The sequence below is a fragment of the Musa acuminata genome, chromosome BXJ1-5 (genome assembly GCF_036884655.1).
Source record: "Musa acuminata AAA Group cultivar baxijiao chromosome BXJ1-5, Cavendish_Baxijiao_AAA, whole genome shotgun sequence".
Classification (NCBI taxonomy): domain Eukaryota; kingdom Viridiplantae; phylum Streptophyta; class Magnoliopsida; order Zingiberales; family Musaceae; genus Musa; species Musa acuminata.
Genome location: NC_088331.1, coordinates 14,937,892 through 14,959,296, shown reverse-complemented (window position 1 = coordinate 14,959,296; position 21,405 = coordinate 14,937,892). Strand labels below are relative to the sequence as shown.

The 21,405-nt window shown below is 38.6% G+C and overlaps 5 protein-coding genes across 6 annotated transcripts; 4 read left to right on the top strand and 1 right to left on the bottom strand.

Annotated features, from left to right (window-relative positions):
• The first annotated feature begins 2,920 nt into the window (after nt 1-2,920).
• LOC103985291 (phytosulfokine receptor 1-like) lies at nt 2,921-4,859 on the top strand. The gene is made up of 2 exons (XM_065185268.1): nt 2,921-4,448; nt 4,527-4,859. Exons 1-2 carry the CDS (start codon nt 2,935-2,937, stop codon nt 4,804-4,806), a joined length of 1,794 nt encoding a protein of 597 aa, XP_065041340.1. The 5' UTR covers nt 2,921-2,934; the 3' UTR covers nt 4,807-4,859.
• An 824-nt stretch (nt 4,860-5,683) lies between these two features.
• On the top strand, nt 5,684-7,941 carry LOC135675001 (uncharacterized). Its single transcript, XM_065185267.1, has 4 exons — nt 5,684-5,866; nt 5,957-6,011; nt 7,233-7,326; nt 7,839-7,941. Exons 1-4 carry the CDS (start codon nt 5,751-5,753, stop codon nt 7,871-7,873), a joined length of 300 nt encoding a protein of 99 aa, XP_065041339.1. The 5' UTR covers nt 5,684-5,750; the 3' UTR covers nt 7,874-7,941.
• A 3,394-nt stretch (nt 7,942-11,335) lies between these two features.
• LOC135675000 (protein FD-like) lies at nt 11,336-12,838 on the bottom strand. Its single transcript, XM_065185266.1, has 3 exons — nt 11,988-12,838; nt 11,828-11,905; nt 11,336-11,721 (listed from the first exon to the last, which is right to left on the bottom strand). The coding sequence occupies exons 1-3, from the start codon at nt 12,645-12,647 to the stop codon at nt 11,650-11,652; spliced, it is 810 nt and encodes a 269-aa protein (XP_065041338.1). The 5' UTR covers nt 12,648-12,838; the 3' UTR covers nt 11,336-11,649.
• Nucleotides 12,839-14,087: 1,249 nt separating this feature from the next.
• LOC103985293 (type III polyketide synthase B) lies at nt 14,088-15,593 on the top strand. The gene is made up of 2 exons (XM_018825993.2): nt 14,088-14,319; nt 14,419-15,593. Exons 1-2 carry the CDS (start codon nt 14,142-14,144, stop codon nt 15,420-15,422), a joined length of 1,182 nt encoding a protein of 393 aa, XP_018681538.2. The 5' UTR covers nt 14,088-14,141; the 3' UTR covers nt 15,423-15,593.
• A 129-nt stretch (nt 15,594-15,722) lies between these two features.
• LOC103985286 (L10-interacting MYB domain-containing protein) lies at nt 15,723-20,793 on the top strand. 2 transcript variants are annotated; one of them, XR_010513469.1, is made up of 6 exons: nt 15,723-15,866; nt 16,877-17,248; nt 17,344-17,924; nt 19,801-19,924; nt 20,010-20,388; nt 20,465-20,793. XR_010513469.1 is itself a non-coding variant. In XM_009402941.3 (3 exons), exons 2-3 carry the CDS (start codon nt 16,877-16,879, stop codon nt 17,911-17,913), a joined length of 942 nt encoding a protein of 313 aa, XP_009401216.2. In that variant the 5' UTR covers nt 15,723-15,866; the 3' UTR covers nt 17,914-18,089. The 2 variants fall into 2 exon arrangements, 1 of the variants encoding a protein (XP_009401216.2); XM_009402941.3 differs by lacking the exons at nt 19,801-19,924; nt 20,010-20,388; nt 20,465-20,793 and having other exon boundaries at nt 17,344-18,089.
• Nucleotides 20,794-21,405: the final 612 nt, after the last annotated feature.

The following is a 21,405-nucleotide window of genomic DNA, read 5'->3' as shown; positions in this document are numbered from 1 at the left end:
ACCCGAGTGCTGGGCGGTGGCACCGCCTGGCTGGGCGGTGGAACCTCCAGCACCGGGAACCCTAAAAGAATTCAAATTTTGAAACCCAAAATTTGAATCCTCTTGAGGCCTATAAATACCCCTCAAATCTCAACTGAGGTTACAACTTTTGAGAAGCATTTTGATTGAGAGAAAAGTCTTAGAAAGTCTTAGCAAGTCTTGTTTTCAATTTGCTAGAAAGTTCTCCTCCTTCTTTCTTATTGAAAATTTGTAAGAGGTGGAGCTGCTTGTAAAAGGTTGTAAGAGGGGTGTTTACCCTTCCATTTCAAGAGACTTGCTAGTGGAAGGTGGGAGCCTCATCGAAGAGGGGCCTCGCAAGTGGAGTAGGTCATTTGACCGAACCACTCTAAAAATCGGCGTAATCTCTGGTTTGCTTTTTATTGTTGTCATTTACATTACTGCAAATCTTCTTACTGCTTTAGTTTGTATTACTTTTGCTGCGTAACTTTAAGAATACGCCTTCAAGTTAAATTTCTCAAGTTTCGTTCTTAACGTACGAAAGATTTTGATTAAAATCGAAGTTTTAATCCGCTGCACTAATTCACCCCCCCCTCTTAGTGCCGCTCTGATCCTAACAGATGGCGTGTCACATCGCCATTTTTTCCCCTATCATACCCCCATTCTTCTTCTTCCCATGACTAATCACATTGAACCACTTACGCATGAAAAAGAATCCAAAACTGAGTTTGGATTGAAGCATGTCCCAATATGCTCTAGCAAAGCTATAGGAAAGGAGAATATGTTTAACAGAGTATAACCGAATGTGACAAACAAAACACCGATCAACATTTCATTGAATATTAGAAAGTCATAATGAAGTGTCATAATGAAGTAGACAATTGCCCCGATAAGAGTTTCAATAGAAAGATTTTGATCCTAAGTAGAACACTCAGATTTCAAACAATCTTTTAACCATCCCAATCTCTATCATAGTCTATATATCTATCCCTTAACGACCGATAGATGCTCATAGAAGCCACTAACTCTTGAAGTTGTGGATTCTAAACCCAACTATCTATCATTGGACTCAGGGGATAACTGTATATCTATAATCTTACCTAGTAGAAAAGAATGAAAAATACAAGTCAATAGGATATGTTCATCGGCGAGTCATTAATACATAGAATATTATTGATCTCCTCATAATTAAAAAATATATGTCATTTGCTAGGAGGTTTGTTAAAAAAGCCAAGGGTCCTCACTAAACCTAGACAATACTTAATAATCCTCTCAAGACCTTTCTTAACACAGTGGATAATGTTGTTAATTATTTTTGACATTTGAAAAGCTTTTTCACAACCCAAGTCCCAAGGATCAAGAAAATCATACTTGATATTCAAGACTCTAGCCCAAAGAATATTGGACTTGGTGAGAACAGAGAGGATACGCCTAGTATTAATAGTATACCAAACCAAACTCTCAAAAACTCTCAAATTCTTTGAGGGCCATTATCTGATTCCAACTAAAGAACCTGATCTCTCTATGAGAGAGAGAGTCACCCAAAAAAAGAATTTATTATTCTTAAAAATAAAGTTAGCAAATTTGTTGAAAAAAGAACTTATTATTCTTAAAAATAAAGTTGGCAAATTTGTTGGTGGTCCAACAACTAACAACGGTGGAGTGGAAGGGGATAGAGCTTAGGATTAAATTAATCAAGGTCACTTTTCTAACTTAACTTGATCCCACCGAGAAATTTCTTAATGATTTGGTTTTTAATATAAGGGATTTAGTCGTGACAATGTTACCTAGATTCCTTAGTAAATTTGAGGGAGTTAAAAACTCTATGTTTAACATCAATCTTATCTTGCTTGAAAAAATATATAAATTTACTCTTGTTAATGTTAAGGCACATAAGGTTGGAATATAACATTGGATATGTTCATGTAAGAATTAGTGGTGGCCTTAATAGTTATCAAGATATCATCTACATAAATAGATGAGAGATCCCAACGTTTTTAATAGTTGAAGACCTAATCTTGTTTCTTTCAACATACTTATCGAAAAGTATAAAAAGGAGTTGTTGGATAATTACGAACAAATAAGAGAAATTAGGTGTCCCTACCAGATGCCTCAATAGCCTTTAAACCAATTGGAAGAATAGTTATTCAGTTGATAGTTAAATTTACAGAGACAACATAGGCCAAGATCTAATTGATGAAAGGTAAGGGAAAGTTTGGATTCTAGGAAGGGTAGACCAGGAAAGAGAATCAAAAAAATTTTATAAATCAATTTTAGTTAGGTTTAGGGGATTCTTCTCATTATTTTTTTTAGAAATGAAGATAAGTATAGTTTACCCTCAACTATTAAGAACTTAGATCCATGAAACTCATTAAAATAATTTTCAATGAAAAATAAATAAAGAACTCCGTTTGAGAGTTTGCCAAAACCATAAGGACTAATTCCAAGTGGAGGTCAATTTTTCATCTTCCCTATTCTAGTCCAATCATCTTTTCAATGGCATGTGGATTCTGCCATCTCTATTTGAGAAGTATTTTATGTAGACTTTTTGTATAGTTCAATCAGATGATATGAAGCAGAATATAAAATCGTGTCATTCCCATCAAGTGAAGGCTTCAAAGATATTTAAATCAACAATAGATTATGTTTTTTAAAAAATAACAATAGACTTCTATTCAAAGAAAAAGACGTGAAGAAATCAAGCACATCTAACATATTTTTTTATGCGCTTGGGAGGAACGCCCCAACCTGTTATCTTGCTGACCTTTTTCATTGTCCATTTGTAAATAAGAGGACTTTCCTTCCGTCTTATAAGAAGAAAAGAAGCAGCCTGGGAGAAAAAGTCAAACCACGTTTTGTCAGATTTTATGACTTATATAACTCTTCTTCCGAACTCGCTCCATCCTTGCCATTCCATTCCACTGTTATCTGAGTCTCATGAGGAAGGCATCTTCAACCTATCCTTACTACGACTCTATTCTCTTACTACTATTCCTCTTCTACATGCAGAATACCGGTGCTTACGGCTCCTACAGCCATAGCTGTAACCCAAACGATCTCGGAGCATTGTATGGTTTATCACGCAGCCTCGTCACCCAAATCCACGACTGGCCGCTTGCCGATGCTAATTACACCAACTGTTGCAGTTGGCCAGGAGTCTATTGTGCTCTATTCTCTTCTTCCCCGATCTCCTCTTCGTCCTCTACCAATTCTAGCGTGCTCAGTGTCACGAGAGTCGTCGGTCTTGATTTATCCGGGAAGGGTCTTGAAGGGGTTCTATCGACGTCCATGGCTGTTTTGGACAAGCTGAGCTTCCTCAACCTCTCCTACAATTCATTCCGAGGCCCCATCCCGCCGGAGCTGTTCCACCTGAAGCTCTTGAAGGTGCTCGATCTAGGCAGAAACCGCTTGTCAGGCAAGCTGCCACTGGGTATAGCAAACCTCACAAGCCTCCACCATTTGGATGTCTCTGACAACAGATTCACCGGGAACATTCCTGACGTGTTTCACGGCCTGCAAAACCTCGAGGTTTTCTCAGCTAAATCCAATGGTTTTGTGGGTCGATTGCCCGCGTCGTTGTCCTTGTGTTCGATGCTTACGTCTCTTGATCTATGGAACAATTCTCTCGGCGGTAGCATCGACCTCGACTTCGGACGATTAGTCCGTCTTACCACGCTCAACCTTGGATACAATAGATTACAAGGGCTCATCCCGGAGGTTCTCTTTTCTTGCAAGGCATTGAACATCTTGAATTTGTCTCTCAACAAATTAAGTGGACAGGTTCCCAAGAAGTTTAGCAACCTTCGATCCCTCTCCTACCTGAATCTGAATGGAAATAGTCTCTCAAATATTTCGGAGGCACTGCAAGTTCTCCAAGAGTGCCATAACTTGACAGTGCTTGGTTTGGCCCAAAACTTCCAAGGTGAAGAAATGCCGGGGCACGGAATCCGAGGGTTTCCAAACCTACGTTCTCTCACCGTGGGAAACTGTGGTTTGACAGGTTCAATCCCCTCGTGGTTAAGAAATTGCAGAGAGCTAAGAGGTGTGGATCTATCATCTAATCATCTGAGCGGAGAGATACCGTCGTGGTTCGGAGGTTTTGATCATCTCTTTCGCTTGATCTTGTCAAACAACTCGTTCTATGGGGAGATCCCAGTCTCCTTGACAGAACTGAAGAGTTTGACTTCAGGGGTAACCCTCCTGCAGGATGACGATTCTTCCCCTGAGACGCCATTGTTTTACTGGTATAGAAGTAAGCCGATCGATGCGGCATTCATCTACAACAGTTACACGCATTTCCCACCAGCATTGGACTTGAGTCATAACAGATTGAATGGATCAATTTGGAAAGAGTTTGGGAATTTGAAGTATCTTCATCTGTTGGATTTAAGCTGGAACAACTTCTCAGGTTCTATTCCTGAGCAGCTATCAAGCATGGTCAACTTGGAGAGGTTGGACTTGTCTTACAACGATTTGTCAGGAAGCATTCCGCCTTCTCTCGCTGGGCTTACTTTTATGTCTTTCTTCAGTGTAGCTTACAATCATTTGCAAGGAGTAATTCCAAGTGGAGGTCAGTTCTCGAGCTTCCCCTGTTCAAGTTTCGAAGGAAATCCCGGCCTCTACAGTAATTCCATGCTTTTCTGCAACTCAACTCTGAGTGGAGCAAACCACAAGGAAGACGATGATGATTACGACGAAGACAAATTCGTCTTCTTTGGAGTTCCATTTGCAGTTGGATTGATAGTCGGTTTTCTGCCCACGCTTTACCTTTTAATGTGCTGGTGGGATCAGAACTACGAGTATGATTAAGAAGAAGAAAATTGAGAGGGCAAGCTACCAACCATGTTAAAAGCCTTGTTCGATTTCCATGGATGCATGTCACAAAACGTACATTGGGTTGGGACTGTTGTACAAAATGCAGTACAAGAGATTTAAATAAAGAATAGCAGATATCCTTAAACTGCAAACCACATAAAATGATAAGCAGAACATTATTCTAAAATGCTGGCTCTCAATAGTCCTAATTGGGCCTAACTAACTGACACATAAAGACATTAAACATAATAAGGAATTGTGCCCAACCCCAGTCCAATTTGGTGAGCCAGACTGGGATTAGACTGCTTGTCCCAAATAGATTAAAGAGGCAATGTGGTCCTAAATCCTCAGCTTCACCTACATGTAGTTCTTGTGAGTTCACGTGCTATCTCATTTCTCATTTAAATAGGATGGGGGGCAGGCACGGGGAATCCCACTGGGGTAAAGAACCCACGGGTTTTCATATTCTCTTAATTAATTTAATTTTTTATTTTTAAAAAAATAAAATAAAATTATTATTAAATTAATTAATAAAATTAAAATAATAAATAATAAAAATAATATTTATAAATATAAATATAAATACAATCAAATATAATGAATGATATTCAATTCTCGTATATTTTTTTTATTCATATTATTTTTAATAAATATATATTATATTATATAATAATATAAACTAAGCGGGAACGGATATGTGAATGAATGCGGAGTGCTCTATCCATCCCCACCGTGACAATAAAAATAACATTTAATACAATTGACGATAAATCGAAAAAAATCCGATCATATCGGATCGGATCTTAAATGTTGAAGCAGTTCAATCTTTGGGCTGGAATGGGCTTCGGCCTGCCTGCCCAATTTGTACGTCGTCCTGCTCCGAAAAGCCACGGGCGATAGCACGAGCGACCAAATTTGGGGCGGATTGTGGTGGCGGAATGGTGAGGGTATCCCGTGTTCTCCTTTTCAAGGACGGCGGCGGAGGTGGCGGCAATGCACTCCTCACGGTGCTTTCCGAAATCTTGGTCTGCCCTCTCTCCAAGCAGCCCCTCAGGTTCTTTTCCCTCCACCAGAAGAAGATTGTTTCGGCTCTACCCATGCAATTGCTTCATTCATTTCTCCAAGTTTTGCTCTTCCATTCCAGGCATTGTCCAGATTCCCGGTCCCTGGTCAGCGATGCCGTCGGTGTTTCGTTTCCGGTGAGTCTCGATTATCTTTTCCCTCTCCTCTAATCACCCTACAATTCTCTGATGTTCGATTCAGAAGAAGAAAGGAGAAAAAGACCACTGATGCATTTTGGTGCTTATCTTCTGCTGTGTCTTTGCAGCACCTAGCTAGTTTATCTTCTCTGCAATATGAGTTGTAGCTAGAAAGACAATAGTTCTCTGTAGAAAGCTAAATACGTTCATAACTCCTTTCATAACGGACAGAGAGATAATTCGATCCCAAAACAACCAACGTGATATTGGGGCCGAGACAAGCCATGTCCTCTATGGCCCCTGAGATACTATTGTCTGGATGGAACATGGAACCTCTCGGCCGAGCATGTGGGCGGTAGGGGAGGACAACTGTTGGGGAGGATGCAGGTCATCTAGGCTCTTGCACCGGTAGAGGCTGTCGTATGGTTGGAAACAAATTCTAGACTATGGATAATTGAAGTTGTATAATTTATTGCATTAGTATAGGTTCAGAATTCAGATACTTGATTCTCGAGGCACCAACTTTTTTGACTGGACTTTCACGTTATTAAGATTTCCAGAAAGAGAAATTAATGGTTTGTCATACATAGATTAGACTTTCTTTAGAGTTTTACCTTGATTAATTGAATTGTCACTTCTGCACAAAGATTTTCATCTCATAGTTTCTACTTCAACTTGTTGTAGTCAAACTTATTATTCCAATGTTCATCCGTCTGTCATCGTCTAAAATCCATTTCCGTAGTTGTGATATCTCTAAGAAGTTATCATGACTTCATGTTAAAACCTGGTTATGAACCAATTCTTGCTTTGGGGAAAAACATTGGAAGAGTATTAAGGTAAAAGGTCAATGACATGGTACAGAAAATCATATGGATTTAGCTGTAGAAACTTCAGGGTCATTATCATGATATATTTCCTAGTTTTTTAGCTTTAAATAGTGTTTTTCTTTCTTTCTTTTTTTTCTTTTTTGCTATGCTCGATCCCTTCAGAAAACCCTGATATAAGTGGCTGAAATATGCATAATATTGGCAATATCCTGTGGGAGTTTGAAATTTGAACTTGTTTGTAAGAGTCAAGGAAAAAGGGAAAGTTGTAGACTTTCTCAAGTTCCTATATTTCTGCTTCTGTCATTTACTTTTGTGCTAGATCATGCATGTCACTGCTTATATCAGATCTTATGTACTCATGACTATCTGATCTTGCTTTTGGTGCTTTATTTAGATCGTCAATGGAATCCCTTGTTTGGTGCCAAAGGACGGCAAGTTGCTGGAGGATCAAATCAAATTGAAAGTTGATGATTCATGTATTGCCAAAGGTGAAAGTTGATGAACATCAAACTGTGCAAGTTTGCAGAAAGCAATGATTTTGAGAGTTGTTAGGACTTTAGCAGCATTAGATTTGGGTTCTTATTTCATCTGAGTATGTGAAAGATACAACTATTTGAAACTGTCCGTTTGTTTTGGGCATATCTTGACTAAAAGAATTGACTTAGAGCCAAAATAGAAATTCTTTTTATGTGATCTTCTTGCTAGTGATTTTGGCCAATGGGTTCAGAAAAGTCCATATGATTCTTCTGTCGGTGCATGATATAAATAAAGTTCTTGCACTTGTTTGTAGAATGGGAAGTCATCCTTTTACGTTGCTTAGCCTTTTTCTTTCTTTTCCATAAAATGTTTTATTTGTCTATATTTAGCTCATGGCGATTTATAATGTTGATCCTCCTTTATCATGCATTGGACTGGCTCAAGTATATGCATGCTTGTGGATTCAACATCTGATGGATTTTAATTCTTTGGAATCTAATGCATTGCGGACCATCGATTTCAGGTTCCAGGCGAGAGAGACAACTGAGAATCCAGTGAGACATATTCCCAATTGTATTACTGCATTTAGAATTTTGCATATGTAGTTCGAAGGAAGAGTTCTTGGATGGTGTCCTTCGTCTTGCCTGCGGCATGTTGAGATGATTAAGTTAAATCAATCTGTCAGCGAATGTGATGCAAAGGAAATGTGTAAGGTCGTGATGGCTTCAACAATTTGTTTTGCGATGTTTCCATATTCCGGAATGCAGATGATTCGACAGGTGAGTACCTAAATAGCCAGTTGGCTTTCTTGTAGACCCACATCTACATTGACCAACCGTCGGGTGCCGCGTCCGGTCAAAGCATGGGAATCAAACAGTGCGACAACTTTGATAGCCCTCCTTCACTTGCTTTCATGGTGACGCTCAACGTTCGACACGATGTCGGTGACGAATGGCCAATCTACACCTGGGTCAAAAGGCGAAACGTTTAAGCCGCTCCCCTCGTGGCACCGCAGCTCCACCGTGGTCAACATGGGAGGAGAGCCGAATTAGCGGAACAACAAAACTCCAGTAGTTCCACATGCATGGAAGGCAAACCAACACTGGGTGGGTCATGGTGGACTGCAGTTATGCGCTCGAGATGACCGCAGGTGGCCCGCGCCGCTTAGAACACCATGGCAACGTCCTCTCTGATAGAAATAAATATGAAATATTAATGTTATATTTTTTATATTTTAACCTCCAATCAATATATGATTTAAGAAACAATAAGCATTATATATATATATATATATATATATATATATATATATATATATATATATGCATGACTTAAACATATAATTAAATAATTTTAAAAATCTGTACAAATATATATATATATATATATATATATATATATATATATATATATTATCTCAAATGATATCATTATTTTTTTCACAATAAAATTTTCATTATATCATGACTATTTTGCCTTCTCTCCTTGAACTACTATCTTCCCTCGTAGCCATCCTCTCTCTGCTGTAAAGTTATCTTCTATTTTCCACATATGTAGATCCAACGATCATAATCTCTATAACATTGTCTATCACTTCTTGATTATTCTTAATCCCCTTGTTACGTCACTGTCTTCGCTGCAACAACAGATATGCTCTATAGCATATCTGCTCACTATTATTGCTCATTGATTAGGGTGTCTCATTACTCCCTCACCCATGTCTTCTCCTCTCCATCGACCACCTTCTCCCATTATAGGCGACACTCCCTTTTCTCTAACTCATGACCAATAGCATGTTCTTTGTTGTAACCTACGACGATATTGCATATCATTGGCCCCTCCCTAAATCTGCTATTGTCCACTGCTACTTCGGCATGCACTCTCTTCCAACTACTTGTGAGATCTAATTCGATGGCTTCTCTTCTGACCACCAAAACTTTTACTTCGATGACACCTCTTGAGCGTTAAGATTTTGCTCTTGATATTGATTTGATTTAATCTACCTTAATACAACGGTGATTTAATCTACATCCTAACGAATACAATTTACTAACCTTCTATAGAAATATGATCTTCCAGATTATGTCAATGACTCTCTCAATTGCTCACCCAAAAATATTGAAATAACAAAATAGTCAATCTTAATGGCAAATCCTAATCATAAATTATGGTTCTATCAAGATAGGCTTATTCAATAAGCCATTCAAGCCTTAAAATTACTAGCTTTATAGCATCATTAATCTTTTTATACAACACTACAATAGAAACATAGTCTAAGTTACAAACCACATTCACTAATCACCCTTATACTCAGCATACTAAGTCTTTTATTTATTTTGATAAAAATAATCTAAATTTAAAAGTTATTATAGATGACTTAACTTTATTAGGTCATGAATAATGAAGAATTTATAGTTCGTACTCTCAATGGCTCATAGACGAATATAAAGAACTAATAATAATAATTTAGGCACATGACTTACCATTGTCATTTGAAGAATTTTGTGATAACTTGATTGATCATGAAATATATCTAAAATAAAAAAAAAAAAGATAAGATCAATTATCACAATTCAATTCAATCAAATATCTAAAGGAAAGAGCAATTAAAGCAATAAAAACTCCAATAAATGATTAAACAAGATGCCTCCTGAATACATAACATACAAAGGTCATTATCTTTCATTATATTATCAACTCGTCAACTATGGTAATAACTTTAACTAAAATAACTTGAGAAATAACTTCAACTATAATAACCACTGTGATAAAAAGTCATTTGCCAACTCTAGCATCTAATATTAATAATCAACAAAAAATCATCTAACAACTCTATGATAAAATAGGATACATAACAAAAGTTTATTGATCTTGACTCAACCTTCCGGTCATACCAAATTGGCCTAAAGTAAACATCATGATTACTTCGACTATTCATCCACATAATTGAATTATCAACTCTGGTACTTCTCATCATATTATATATAATATGTAGAATTTATCTATTCATACTAATGGAGAAATAAATACATCATTATTTGGACGATAATAGCACTTCTATCACTCAGACTAGTTTCACAAATACTTAAGTTATATAGAATATTTTATATGCACATCATAATAGTGGGAACATTAATTGTCTCTTAATTTTATAAACAATAACACTTCTATTTAGTTCTTTTTTATTTATTTCTTGTAAAGGATATGAATAAAGACAACATGACACCGTTAACTTTACAAATCACTTAGCAAATCACTCTTACTTCAGTTATTATTCCAATTAATGTTTAATGTGCATCATTGGCTTGGTTATCTGTCATCCTCTATTCAATAATAACTAATTTCTCATTACTCACTTTTAATTTTTAAATCAAATAAAATTATAATTTATTGTGATGTTTGCCTTAAATACTAAAAGTCATGGGTCACATTTTGAAACATCATCTATATCTTATTATAAACTATTTAAAATTATTTACATTGATATTTGAAGCCTTATTTCAATCACATCTTTTGATAATTTTAAATTTTATATTATTTTAGTATATTAGTTAATTAAATATACACCTCTCAAATATAAATATGAAATTATCAGTCTTTACTTATTTTAAAATTATGATCGATATAAAAGATGAATATCAAACTTTAATTTATTCATTTTCATGTAATATACTATTCAAAATTTCCATCTCACACACTTTAATTAGTTAAGTCTACTAAACAAAAATACCAACACAATTGAAACTGATATCAACCTCCTCTACCCGGCCTTCATACCATAACATCTCAAGTAATATTTTAATTTACATTCCTTACATATTATAATTTTTAAAAATTAAATTACTAATATATATAATTTAGCTATATAACTAAAAAATATTTTTTTTAAAAAATATAAATATATATTATTTCAAGAAATGATCTCATCATATCATTCATAATAAATTTTTTTACCCCTTTCTTGGAGGGGCAGCCCACACCACTCCCAACGAGTCAGCATCAATTTAATCCCTGTTCCCATCTATATCAATCACCATCAACCACATCATTGGGTTCGATGCGTACCACAACTAGTCCTACATAAACCGTGAGCGAGAGAGAGGAGGGGCAGGTAGACAGGCTCCTCATCGAATGCTCGAGTTCAGGATGACAATATGGGTTACATACTATTTCTGCACAGGCACTAGCATAATACGACTGACTGTTTTGTTTCAGGGAAATGGAAAGGGGAGGGCATGACTTAGCAGTGAAGGAAAGATTTTGATGAAAGCGTGGCGAGAGGACTCTCTGCTGCTGCTAAATGTGCGCTCCTCCTTTCTTTCCGACATTCTTCCTCAAAATGGCGCGGTGGAGCTCCTTTGGAGTGTGTTGCTTTTGAGTTGTTGGGCAGCCATTGCGGAACGAAGCTGCCCACAGTGCAAACAACACGAAAAAGAGACGCAAGAAACACTTGGAACACCTATAATGAATGGAGTGTAATTGTGAGCAGAACTTAAATAAGGATTTGATTACCTCTTCGTATTGCTTCTTCAGTTTGGCGTTCTCCTCCTTCAGACGGGAGACCTCCAACTCTAGCTCATTGGTGTAAGCCTATAACCAAGTCCATAATCTTTTATGCTAGAAGACCAAAGACTTAGAGAGAGAGAGAGAGAGAGAGAAGGGACACGCCAACCTGTTTCCTTGCGCGTGATCTGGCGGCAGATTCCCGGTTCTTGATCATTCTCCTACGGTAACGATCTGTACCGACGACGGAGTTCTCCGGCAACCTGTTCTTGGAGCAGAACGAGAAGAGCGCGGTGGGAGATGGTGGACCGTCTATCGCACCGGAGATTGCAAAGGGGATGAAGCAGGCGTTCTGGCCATTCGAACTACTATTGGAGTGGGAATCGGCATGAGGCCTCAGATACTCGAACTCCATCCCGGAGTTCAAGCTGAGGGCGGTCTGAGGGAGGGTGGGAGAGAGTGGAGGAGGCAGCAGCGGTAGCTCCTCAACGGCGTGGGGCGAGATGGTGCGGGGCCTGTTCAGTGGTCCAGCGAGGAAGTCCTGTAAAATCATGCCCTTGAAGGAAGGTGACGAGGCTGGGTGATGGTGGTGGTAGCTTTGATGATCTAAAGGTATTAGGAGCCTCTCGTGCTGGAGGGTGGTGAGACTTATGTCGTTCCACACCTCCTCCACGGTCCTCCTCCTTATTGTAGGTGGGATGAGGACGGAGGGATTCGAGGAAGGGGAGGACTTTGAGGAAGAAGAGGACGACACGATGTTGCTACTGCTACTCTTATGGTCGGCGCGGCTGTTCTTCTTGTGGTGGTTGTCATGCTCCAAGAGCCGCATGACAAGCGACGAAGTATGCAGGAAGAGGAAAAGAGATACACTGGTGCAAGGAGAAGACAAGCTTCCCTACCTGTGGCAATGATGTGATAACAGAGGCGCTGCCATGATGAATCGGGTGCCAATGCATTTTCTTCGCCTACAAACAACTCACTATCTCCTCCCAACCAAAATAAAGTCATTCGTCGTACGAAGGTAACCCATGCATGTACACGTGCCAGCGATTCACAGTGTTCCAGACAACTTCAAACAAGTTATACATAAAAGGCTACCTGTGACTTCAAAAACCCAATGGAATTCACACTGCTTCCCGAGAACCCTTATGGATTTGTATGTGTTTTTTTTTTTTGCTTTTCTTCCTTCATTTCTTTGCTTCTATTATAGCGTGGTACAGAGAGGACCGAGCGGAGCAGTGAGTGCAGGTGCCTTTGTCTTGATGGTTCGAGGGTCGACATGATATGAAAGGAGAGGTGACGGGTGAAGTATATGTTGCGGTGGGGCAACGAGAACCGCCGGCCATAAGTGGCCAAACAGTAAGATAACTCCTCTGAGGATGTGACTGCTCTCTGTAGTGTTTATACTGTACTGTATCGGAAAAGAATATATTCCCAAGAATAGAGCAAAAAGGATGGCTGATGTTGAGGGCAATAATAGACGAACGAAGGGTGACGATTCTGATGCGCCCATCACTCTTATCAAATATCCCTTCCACGAACTTTGTCATCCTATGACATCTCAATCTTAATCACACTGGACAAGCTTATCAAAACCAGGCTGCATCCGTGGTTTAATTGGTTGGATGGAAAACCGGTCTACGATCCAATTTGATTTATCTAGAAATATAGACGTATTTTACATTTTATTCGTTATCCTATTATTTTGTTTTATATATATATATATATATATATATATATATATATGCATTTTTTTGACAAATTACTCTCTTATTTTAAGAACATTGAACGTAGGATGAACAATTTTGATGGACAACTGAGACATTATATTATTCATATTCTGACTCGAATCATGACTTATTTCGAGGAAACGGCCGATGTATGTCAACAACTGTTCACGCCTTAGGTCAAGACAAAGTTAGCCTTGTCAGCTTGTCGAATTTAAATCGTTCCTTAAATCGTGACTTGATATGATAGAGATGCCTAGGAAGGATAAGCTTTAGATAGTTATACTTCTCTCTCTACGTGACAAGGAATCTAAAAAAGTGGTTGCACTCACTCGTGGTTACGGTTTAGATACATAACCAACCCCAATCCTACTGCTTAACTATAAACTCCTCTTCATGCATGCATTATTCCCCAACTAAACACCAACTTCATTTACCCCCAAACTGTCAACGCCAAGATCATGTAATAATAGCATATTACTCGAGCTTCTAAATATAGTGCTTATAACTCCAACACCAGCTGCCGCTTGTTCCCACTTCACTTCCATAGCATTGCAAGCCAAGGACTCCTTCGTCTCCTCCCCTCAACAAAAACCATGGGGAGCTTTGGAGGTGCCGAATCCTTTAGCATCAAGCGAGGGAAAGCCACCAATATTCTTGCTCTTGGAAAAGCCTTCCCTAAGCAACTAGTGATGCAGGATCTCCTCGTCGACGGCTACTTCAGGAACACTAACTGCACTGATCCTGATCTCAAGAAGAAGCTCACTCGACTTTGTAACTCCTAAGCTCTTCTTCTTCCTGCGAGCTTCCTTCAGCTTTGTACAAAGCCATTTCGATACCCACAGCATATTTGATAAGCTTCTTGTTGTGCAGGCAAGACAACTACAGTCAAAACAAGGTACCTGGTGATGTGCGACGAGATTCTCGAGAACCACCCTGAGCTAGCAAGAGATGGCCAGCCCACGCTGAGGCAGCGGCTGGAGATCTCCCACGAAGCAGTCACCGAGATGGCTATCGAAGCCTCGCGATCCTGCGTGAAGGCATGGGGGAGGCCGTTCGCCGCCATCACCCACCTCGTCTACGTCTCCTCCAGCGAAGCTCGCTTCCCCTCGGGCGACCTCCACCTCGCCCGTGCCCTCCGTCTCAATCCCTCTGTCTCCCGTGTCATGATCTCCTTCGCTGGATGCTCCGGGGGCGTCGCTGGACTCCGCGTTGCCAAGGACATCGCGGAAAACAACCCAGGAAGCCGAGTGCTGCTCGCCACCTCCGAGACTACCATCGTCGGTTTCCGACCGCCGAACCCTCACCGTCCTTATGATCTCGTCGGCGCCGCACTCTTCGGAGATGGAGCAGGGGCCGTTGTCCTTGGTACAGATCCCATTCCTGGCACGGAGACCCCCATGTTTGAGCTGAGCTCAGCCATCCAGCAGTACTTACCAGACACCGACAAGACCATCCAGGGTGAGCTCACCGAGGAAGGGATCAGCTTTTTTCTGGGGAGGGAGCTGCCGCTGGTTATAGAGGATCATGTCGAGGCGTTCTGCAAGAAGCTGGCGATGGAAGGTGCAAGAGGAGAGAGCCATGACGTTAACTATAACGACATGTTCTGGGCAATGCATCCTGGGGGACCTGCAATACTGAACAAGGTGGAGAGCAAGCTGCGGTTGTGTCCTGACAAGCTCAACGCAAGTAGGCAGGCACTGAGAGACTACGGGAACGCCAGTAGCAACACAATCATATATGTCCTCGAGAACATCATTGAGGAGAGCAGGAAGAAGAAGGAGAGCGGGGAAAGCGACTGTGAATGGGGTCTGATACTGGCTTTTGGCCCTGGTATTACATTCGAGGGAATCCTAGCAAGGAACCTGATGGTCTGAGACAAACCCTAATTCTGTCTAGGTTTTACGTAGAGATCAAGAACTCGCACAAGTGTGTCTCTAATACTCTTCCAAGCAATAACAGGTAACTATGACATGACATTTCTTGCGCGTCTATTATATGTCATCTTTAGCGGGGAAGAGGAGGACACGATGACTCCTTAATTTAATGGGCCGTAACTGTAATTAACGGGCCGCGGGCTGTGAGCCCGTGGGTTTCTTTCTTGTTTGCAACGTTTCGGAGTAGTTCCAATAAAAAGTCGAGAAAAGCGTTACCAAACATGTTCCGTGCATCGGTTTTCAAGTTTTTGTTTCTAAAAGCAAAAAAACACAAAACGAAAACGATGCCCTAGGAAACACAGCTCCCTCCATCGCCTTCCGCCCTCGCCTTCGCCTTCGGCGATCGCCTACGTTGGGATCGTCCCCTCGCCGTTCTCCTCGGTGGTACCACCCGCCTTCCTCTTCTCTGTTCCTCTGTTGTTCGTCTGATATGCCGCAATATTCGTCAATTGTTTGTGAGATCGAGGATTGGGTTGTGTTTTTAGGTGTTGGCGAATATTTACGCCTCTTGCTTTTGGTCCTGAGAGGATGTTGCCCCCACCCTGTGATTAATTTCTGACCAAACACTTCGTTATTATTTTTTGTTTCTGTTCTTGTTTCGATTGGGTTGTCGAACGCTTGTAGAATGTAACACGTCGTGTGAATTGCTCCTTTAATCTCATATTTTTGCTTTTGAAGCCTAAATATTTTCACAAGCTGGAGACCTGGCATTTATTTCAGTAGGCATTGTTCATGTGTCGTTGGTACAAATCCATTGTTCATATGTGGTCTTATTTTGGTGCCACAAAATTGTTCTATGGTAAATAAAGATTTTGTTTTTAGCTTTTTTTTTGCTGGAATTCTATTGTTGAGGCTACAAAAATTATTGTGCACATCTACGAAAGAATCATTGGGAGAAACACATATCATTGAGTGAAGATTTGTATGAAGAATCACTAAACAACCAACTTCTTGTGAATTTACTTAGACTATTTTGTTTATCATATAAATGAGACTAACGTAGTTTTCCATGGGGTGCTGATAGATACAGAGAGACTCGTATGAGGAGGATTTGTTTAGAGAAGTTGTTTCTCTTTTTTATTTTTACGTTTTTAGTTATGAATTATCTGTAGACCAGACTACTTGTATAAAAACTTTCAAGTAAAGCACCAAGATGAAGATAACTTTTTCGACACTGGTTGTTATGATAAAACGGAGTCATACAAGTACTATTGATTTCCTTTTCCATATTATATGTTTTAAATTTCTTTCTACGAAAAACAAGTCAATTTATTGTGCATTACTTGAGATTGTGTTACTGTGTATTTGTTGTATTTATTGATTTTTCTGGTGGATGTAGTTTTTATATAACCATGTACAAGGTTTTACGCATATGTTTATTATTCTTTCTTTAGATGGCTGATTTTACTGGAAGCGATTTTCAAGGGGAGGAGAATGATACTGATATAGTTGATGAGGGTGGTTTCAATGTTAGTGTGTGGCCAGATGAGATCGAAGAAAGGTTCATCTACATCATGGAGGCAGAAGTTAACAAAGGCAATAGAACATCAACAACTTTTTCAAAGCCTGCATGGCGTGCCATTGAGGAAACTCTCAACACACAAACAAAAAGGAACTACACTTACACACAACTCAGAAATAAGTTCAACCAACTAAGAACCCGACAAAAGGACTTTGCTAACCTAATGAAGGAGACAGGGGTTCGCTGGAACCCAGTGACAGACTCTGTTTCTGCGACAGATGAGGTGTGGGAACGCCTGTATAAGGTAAATTTGCTCTCCAGGGGCGAACAGGTTTACTTTCATTCGTTACCAGTTAGTTTTATTAAGTGAATAAGGTGGTGCATGGCGACTCAATGTAGGTGTACAAGTCTGCAAAGAGATTCCGTAAGAAGGGATGCCCTTTGTTTAACAAATTGTGTGTGATTTATGGAGACACAACGGCATCCGATTTCTGTCAACATATTTCGAACAATAATCCCCTGGACACTGATGATAGAGAGGAGATTGATGGGATGAGCTTAGAGGCATCATTTAATGAGCAATCTGGTGGTACAGGTGTGCTGTCTGCAGTTCCCATACGAAGCCAATCTTTCAACCCATCAAGCTCTCGTCGGGGAAAAAGAAATAGTTTTTCCACTCTCCAGACTAGTAGTTTGACTTCTCCAGGTGAAAATTCAAAGAAAAAGTCTGATACAACTGAGAGAAAAATGACAGTTACTCCCTCACCATCAAAGTCAACTTCTGAGACTGGATCCACTATCAAGAAACTTATTGTAGAAAGCATGCAAGCACTGAATGCCCTAGAGGGCATAGATGGAGTAGCATACTCCAAGGCAGTTGAGCGGTTTCATGAAGATTATATGTGGATGGAGCTATTTCTGCAGATGACAGAGGATAGGAAAAAAGATTGGGTGTTAAATATAAAATAATGGTGGATGTGGTAGCCATTTTGTCATTAGCTTCTATTTTCTATCTCTTCTCTTTTGAGTTTTGAGCTATGGATAGTGCAACTAGTGTGGTTTAACTCTATGGCATGAACTTGTGGATCTTGAATTGTAGATTTATATTGAGAATGTGACTAAAAATAATCTTTAATGTTTCTTTATATGCTTTATCATGAATTCCATGCTATTGTTTCTGTTTCATAAATTGTCTTGGCAAATATAGCTATTTGCGTTACTGATTACCTCATACTATTTGTTGTCATCATTAAATGTTGATATGAACTACTTTGATTGTAAAACCAATAATGTTTTTAGATATACAATTAGTTTACTTATGCTATGATTACTACAGAAAATGTAGATTCTAGAATTATGAATATTGTTGCGGTATCCTTTTCTTTTTTCCTTTTTTTCTTTACTTCAGCTCTTATTTCCTTGGTTATACATCATTAGTTGAATTTAATTTTTCCTTGATTTCTTTTTTTCTGATTAACTGTCATGCATTGGACATTTTACTTGGGAACAATGTTTTAGGGGCATTTCTTGAGTTTGATTATGACTCAAATGATGAGTTAGAAGAGTTTTACCATATGGCTATCTCCAATGTACGAAAAAACTACATGGGACATCCAGGTTATCTTGGCTCCTTTGTAATGGTTGAACATGTTTTTATCAACTTGAGGTATAATAAATGTAGCCTCTTAAATGAATCTAAGCCTCTTTTTGGTGGATGAGAAAATATTTGTAGTGGAAAAAATTTAGCTAAACCATGTTGCTAACCTTGAAAGTTGAAACCATCCTCATGTATTATGCAGCCTGGAAAGGAGTAACTGTTCTCCTATACTTTGATGAGGCCCTTCTGAGTAATTATTTAGTCATGAACACTATCCCTTTCTGAAGATAACTCCAAAGAGTAACTCCACTGTAGCAAAGGCTTTTTTCTTTTTTAATGTTTTGGGATTGACCTGCAAAATTCCATTTTGTGTGAAGAATGGGAGGCTACAAAATGTCACCATTGAGCTGTTGCCTACTTGCAACTCATAATAGATTTATTTATTAGGTATATTTAAGATTAAAAATGGTTTGTTAATAAAATAATTTAGACAAACTAATATATTTATTGGTAAAATTTATTAGTTAATGAGAGTTTGTAAGTACAAAATCTAATAAGACATATATAGTTAATCTTAGAAGCTAAATGCTTTAGATTAATTCGAAACAAAAATTAATATATAAAGTGGAAATTAGCAACAATAGAAAATGAACAAATGTCCAATATAAAAGACTGTTGGATCTAATGAGAATACCTTTTTTTCCCTTCAAATTTTTTCATGTATTCAAATAGTTCAAGATTTGGTTTAGTTGTCTTCGTGTACCATGTTACAAATATTCTCTGAAGAAGGTTTGGCTTACCCTTCTTTAGCACATCGCTTGTTCATTGGTCTTCTTCTTTTTTTTTCGTCTGTGTATATTGTACGTACTGATATTTTTCTGGTGGTTTCAGTGTCAGCTTATGTCCATCTGGCTCTTAATTTTCTAACCTTGCATATGTCAAGATTTATTGGACAAGCTGGCTTGTAGAAGTGTCTAAATGTCCATTGGTGACAGACTATTGGAGTAAAACAAACTTGACTAAACTTGCAAAATAACTCAAGTATCCAAATGTCCATTTGGTAACAAAGTATTGGAATTAGGCATTTTGATGGATCATAGTCTTGCACTTCCATCAAAAGTATGTGCCGACTCTTTCAAACAAAATTGGAAAACACTTGTGGCGTGAAATAATTTCTTGGAGTTGGGTAATGCTGTTGGATTTTAGGCTAGACCACTAACTTTTCCTTTGAGTTTGTCATCTTTTTTGTTTCAATGCAGCCAATTTTACTGGTTCACATGGAATCCAGTGTTAAAAGAAGCTACCAAATAAAATCAATGTGTATGACTTTTCTATTCTCACGAAGAGATGGGACCTCTTAAGCCCCTCATTTATCTCCTTCAGGTAAGTTTAATTCCTTCGATTGCAAGTTGTTCCTGTTGCAATATAAACTTTTCTTTTTCTGAACGACATCTTTTGTTTGCCAAAGTTAAAAGCAGCTACCGGCGGCTTAGTGAGTTTGCTCCTAGTTGAAGTAATTCTAAAGGAGAGTGCAATATTCTTCCAGGCAAGATAACAAGCTGTTCACTTTTTTAAATTTCATGGACAATCATCACTGAGCAATTAAAATTTGTGCTACCAGTGTCTGTGGAGTGTCTTATCAATGCAATATTTTTCTTTTCTTGTTCTTTTAGATGGAAATACAAGACTACCTATATAAGCTTAATGCAATCTCCTGTATATGCTAATGTGTTCATGATCAAAATTTTCTTGTGTTGACCTTACAGATTGTGCTACTTGGTTTAGTTGATACAGATTCCTGGTTTTACAGAAATACCTTAATGCTTCTAGAACCTACCATTTTTGGGGTGATTATTATTAGCCTATATGCTATTACTTGCCTTACAAGTGGAACTCGTTTCTTACTTTTGTGCTACATTTCAGGTTTGGACATCTGCAGTTGTTGTAATTGCTCTGATCTGAGGCAGGATGCGATGATGGATGAACCATTTAGAAGTTTAGAGCTGGTTTGTGTGGCTACTTCAATCACATTCCCTAGTGCTGCCACCCCTGATTTTGCTGCAGAGCCTGCACTCAACTTGCAGCAGATATAGAGGATGAGACCACAAACACGGATTCTCCTATGGAATTGTTGAGTTTGTGTCTTTAGTTTGTTGCATTAGTAATATCTTCTTTGTTGCTCATTAAATAATTCTCTGTCGACCTTTTATTTTTTTTTTGCTTTTGATGGATGTGTAGATTTCATTTTGACAGTTTTGCAGGGTTCGTTTATTGTTGGTTTGCAGATTTATTTAATTTGTAGCAAGTGCCATACGAAAAAATATTCACTTGTATACTACCAAGTAGAATTGCAATTCTTGTTGCCTACAACTGAAATTTGCAGAACTTGCTGTTTGAATAGTTGTTGTCTACTGAAATCACTATACCTGAAAGCATCTGAACATTTATTTGCTCTATCATGAAAACAAGAAACAAAAACAAAAAGACCAAGTGAGCTAATTTTAATTGAGACCTACTGCTGAGATAATTCGATTTTGATTTTATCAGGTTTTAGTACTTCAGATCCCCTCAAGTTGATAAGAAGCTCTGTTATATTTTGATGTATTAATTTTGTAGGTTATATGGAACTCACAACTTTGCCTGATGTTATATTGGTCTCATGCAGGTTTTTGGCACTTGGTTTCATCCATGTGAAGTAAACGGGCCCTTGTATATTATCATGCTTTGCAATCTTGAATTTAGTTATGGGTTATTTGCTCTTAAAATGAATCAGAGCTTGTCTAACAGTGTCTACCCAACTTTAATCTAAACTGTAAAGGATTATGATATAAATAATAACTTGAACTGCTTTTTTTTTTTATATA

Coding starts and splice junctions, on each gene's coding strand:
- LOC103985291 (XM_065185268.1), top strand. CDS start 2,935: ATGAGGAAGGCATCTTCAACCTATCCTTACTACGACTCTATTCTCTTA. Junction 4,449..4,526: donor AGCATGGTCAACTTGGAGAG/GTTGGACTTGTC, acceptor GTCTTTCTTCAG/TGTAGCTTACAATCATTTGC.
- LOC135675001 (XM_065185267.1), top strand. CDS start 5,751: ATGGTGAGGGTATCCCGTGTTCTCCTTTTCAAGGACGGCGGCGGAGGT. Junction 6,012..7,232: donor CCGTCGGTGTTTCGTTTCCG/GTGAGTCTCGAT, acceptor TGCTTTATTTAG/ATCGTCAATGGAATCCCTTG. Junction 7,327..7,838: donor TGATTCATGTATTGCCAAAG/GTGAAAGTTGAT, acceptor CATCGATTTCAG/GTTCCAGGCGAGAGAGACAA.
- LOC135675000 (XM_065185266.1), bottom strand. CDS start 12,647: ATGCGGCTCTTGGAGCATGACAACCACCACAAGAAGAACAGCCGCGCC. Junction 11,906..11,987: donor GATCACGCGCAAGGAAACAG/GTTGGCGTGTCC, acceptor ACTTGGTTATAG/GCTTACACCAATGAGCTAGA. Junction 11,722..11,827: donor TGAAGAAGCAATACGAAGAG/GTAATCAAATCC, acceptor CACTGTGGGCAG/CTTCGTTCCGCAATGGCTGC.
- LOC103985293 (XM_018825993.2), top strand. CDS start 14,142: ATGGGGAGCTTTGGAGGTGCCGAATCCTTTAGCATCAAGCGAGGGAAA. Junction 14,320..14,418: donor GAAGAAGCTCACTCGACTTT/GTAACTCCTAAG, acceptor CTTGTTGTGCAG/GCAAGACAACTACAGTCAAA.
- LOC103985286 (XM_009402941.3), top strand. CDS start 16,877: ATGGCTGATTTTACTGGAAGCGATTTTCAAGGGGAGGAGAATGATACT. Junction 17,249..17,343: donor TGTGGGAACGCCTGTATAAG/GTAAATTTGCTC, acceptor GACTCAATGTAG/GTGTACAAGTCTGCAAAGAG.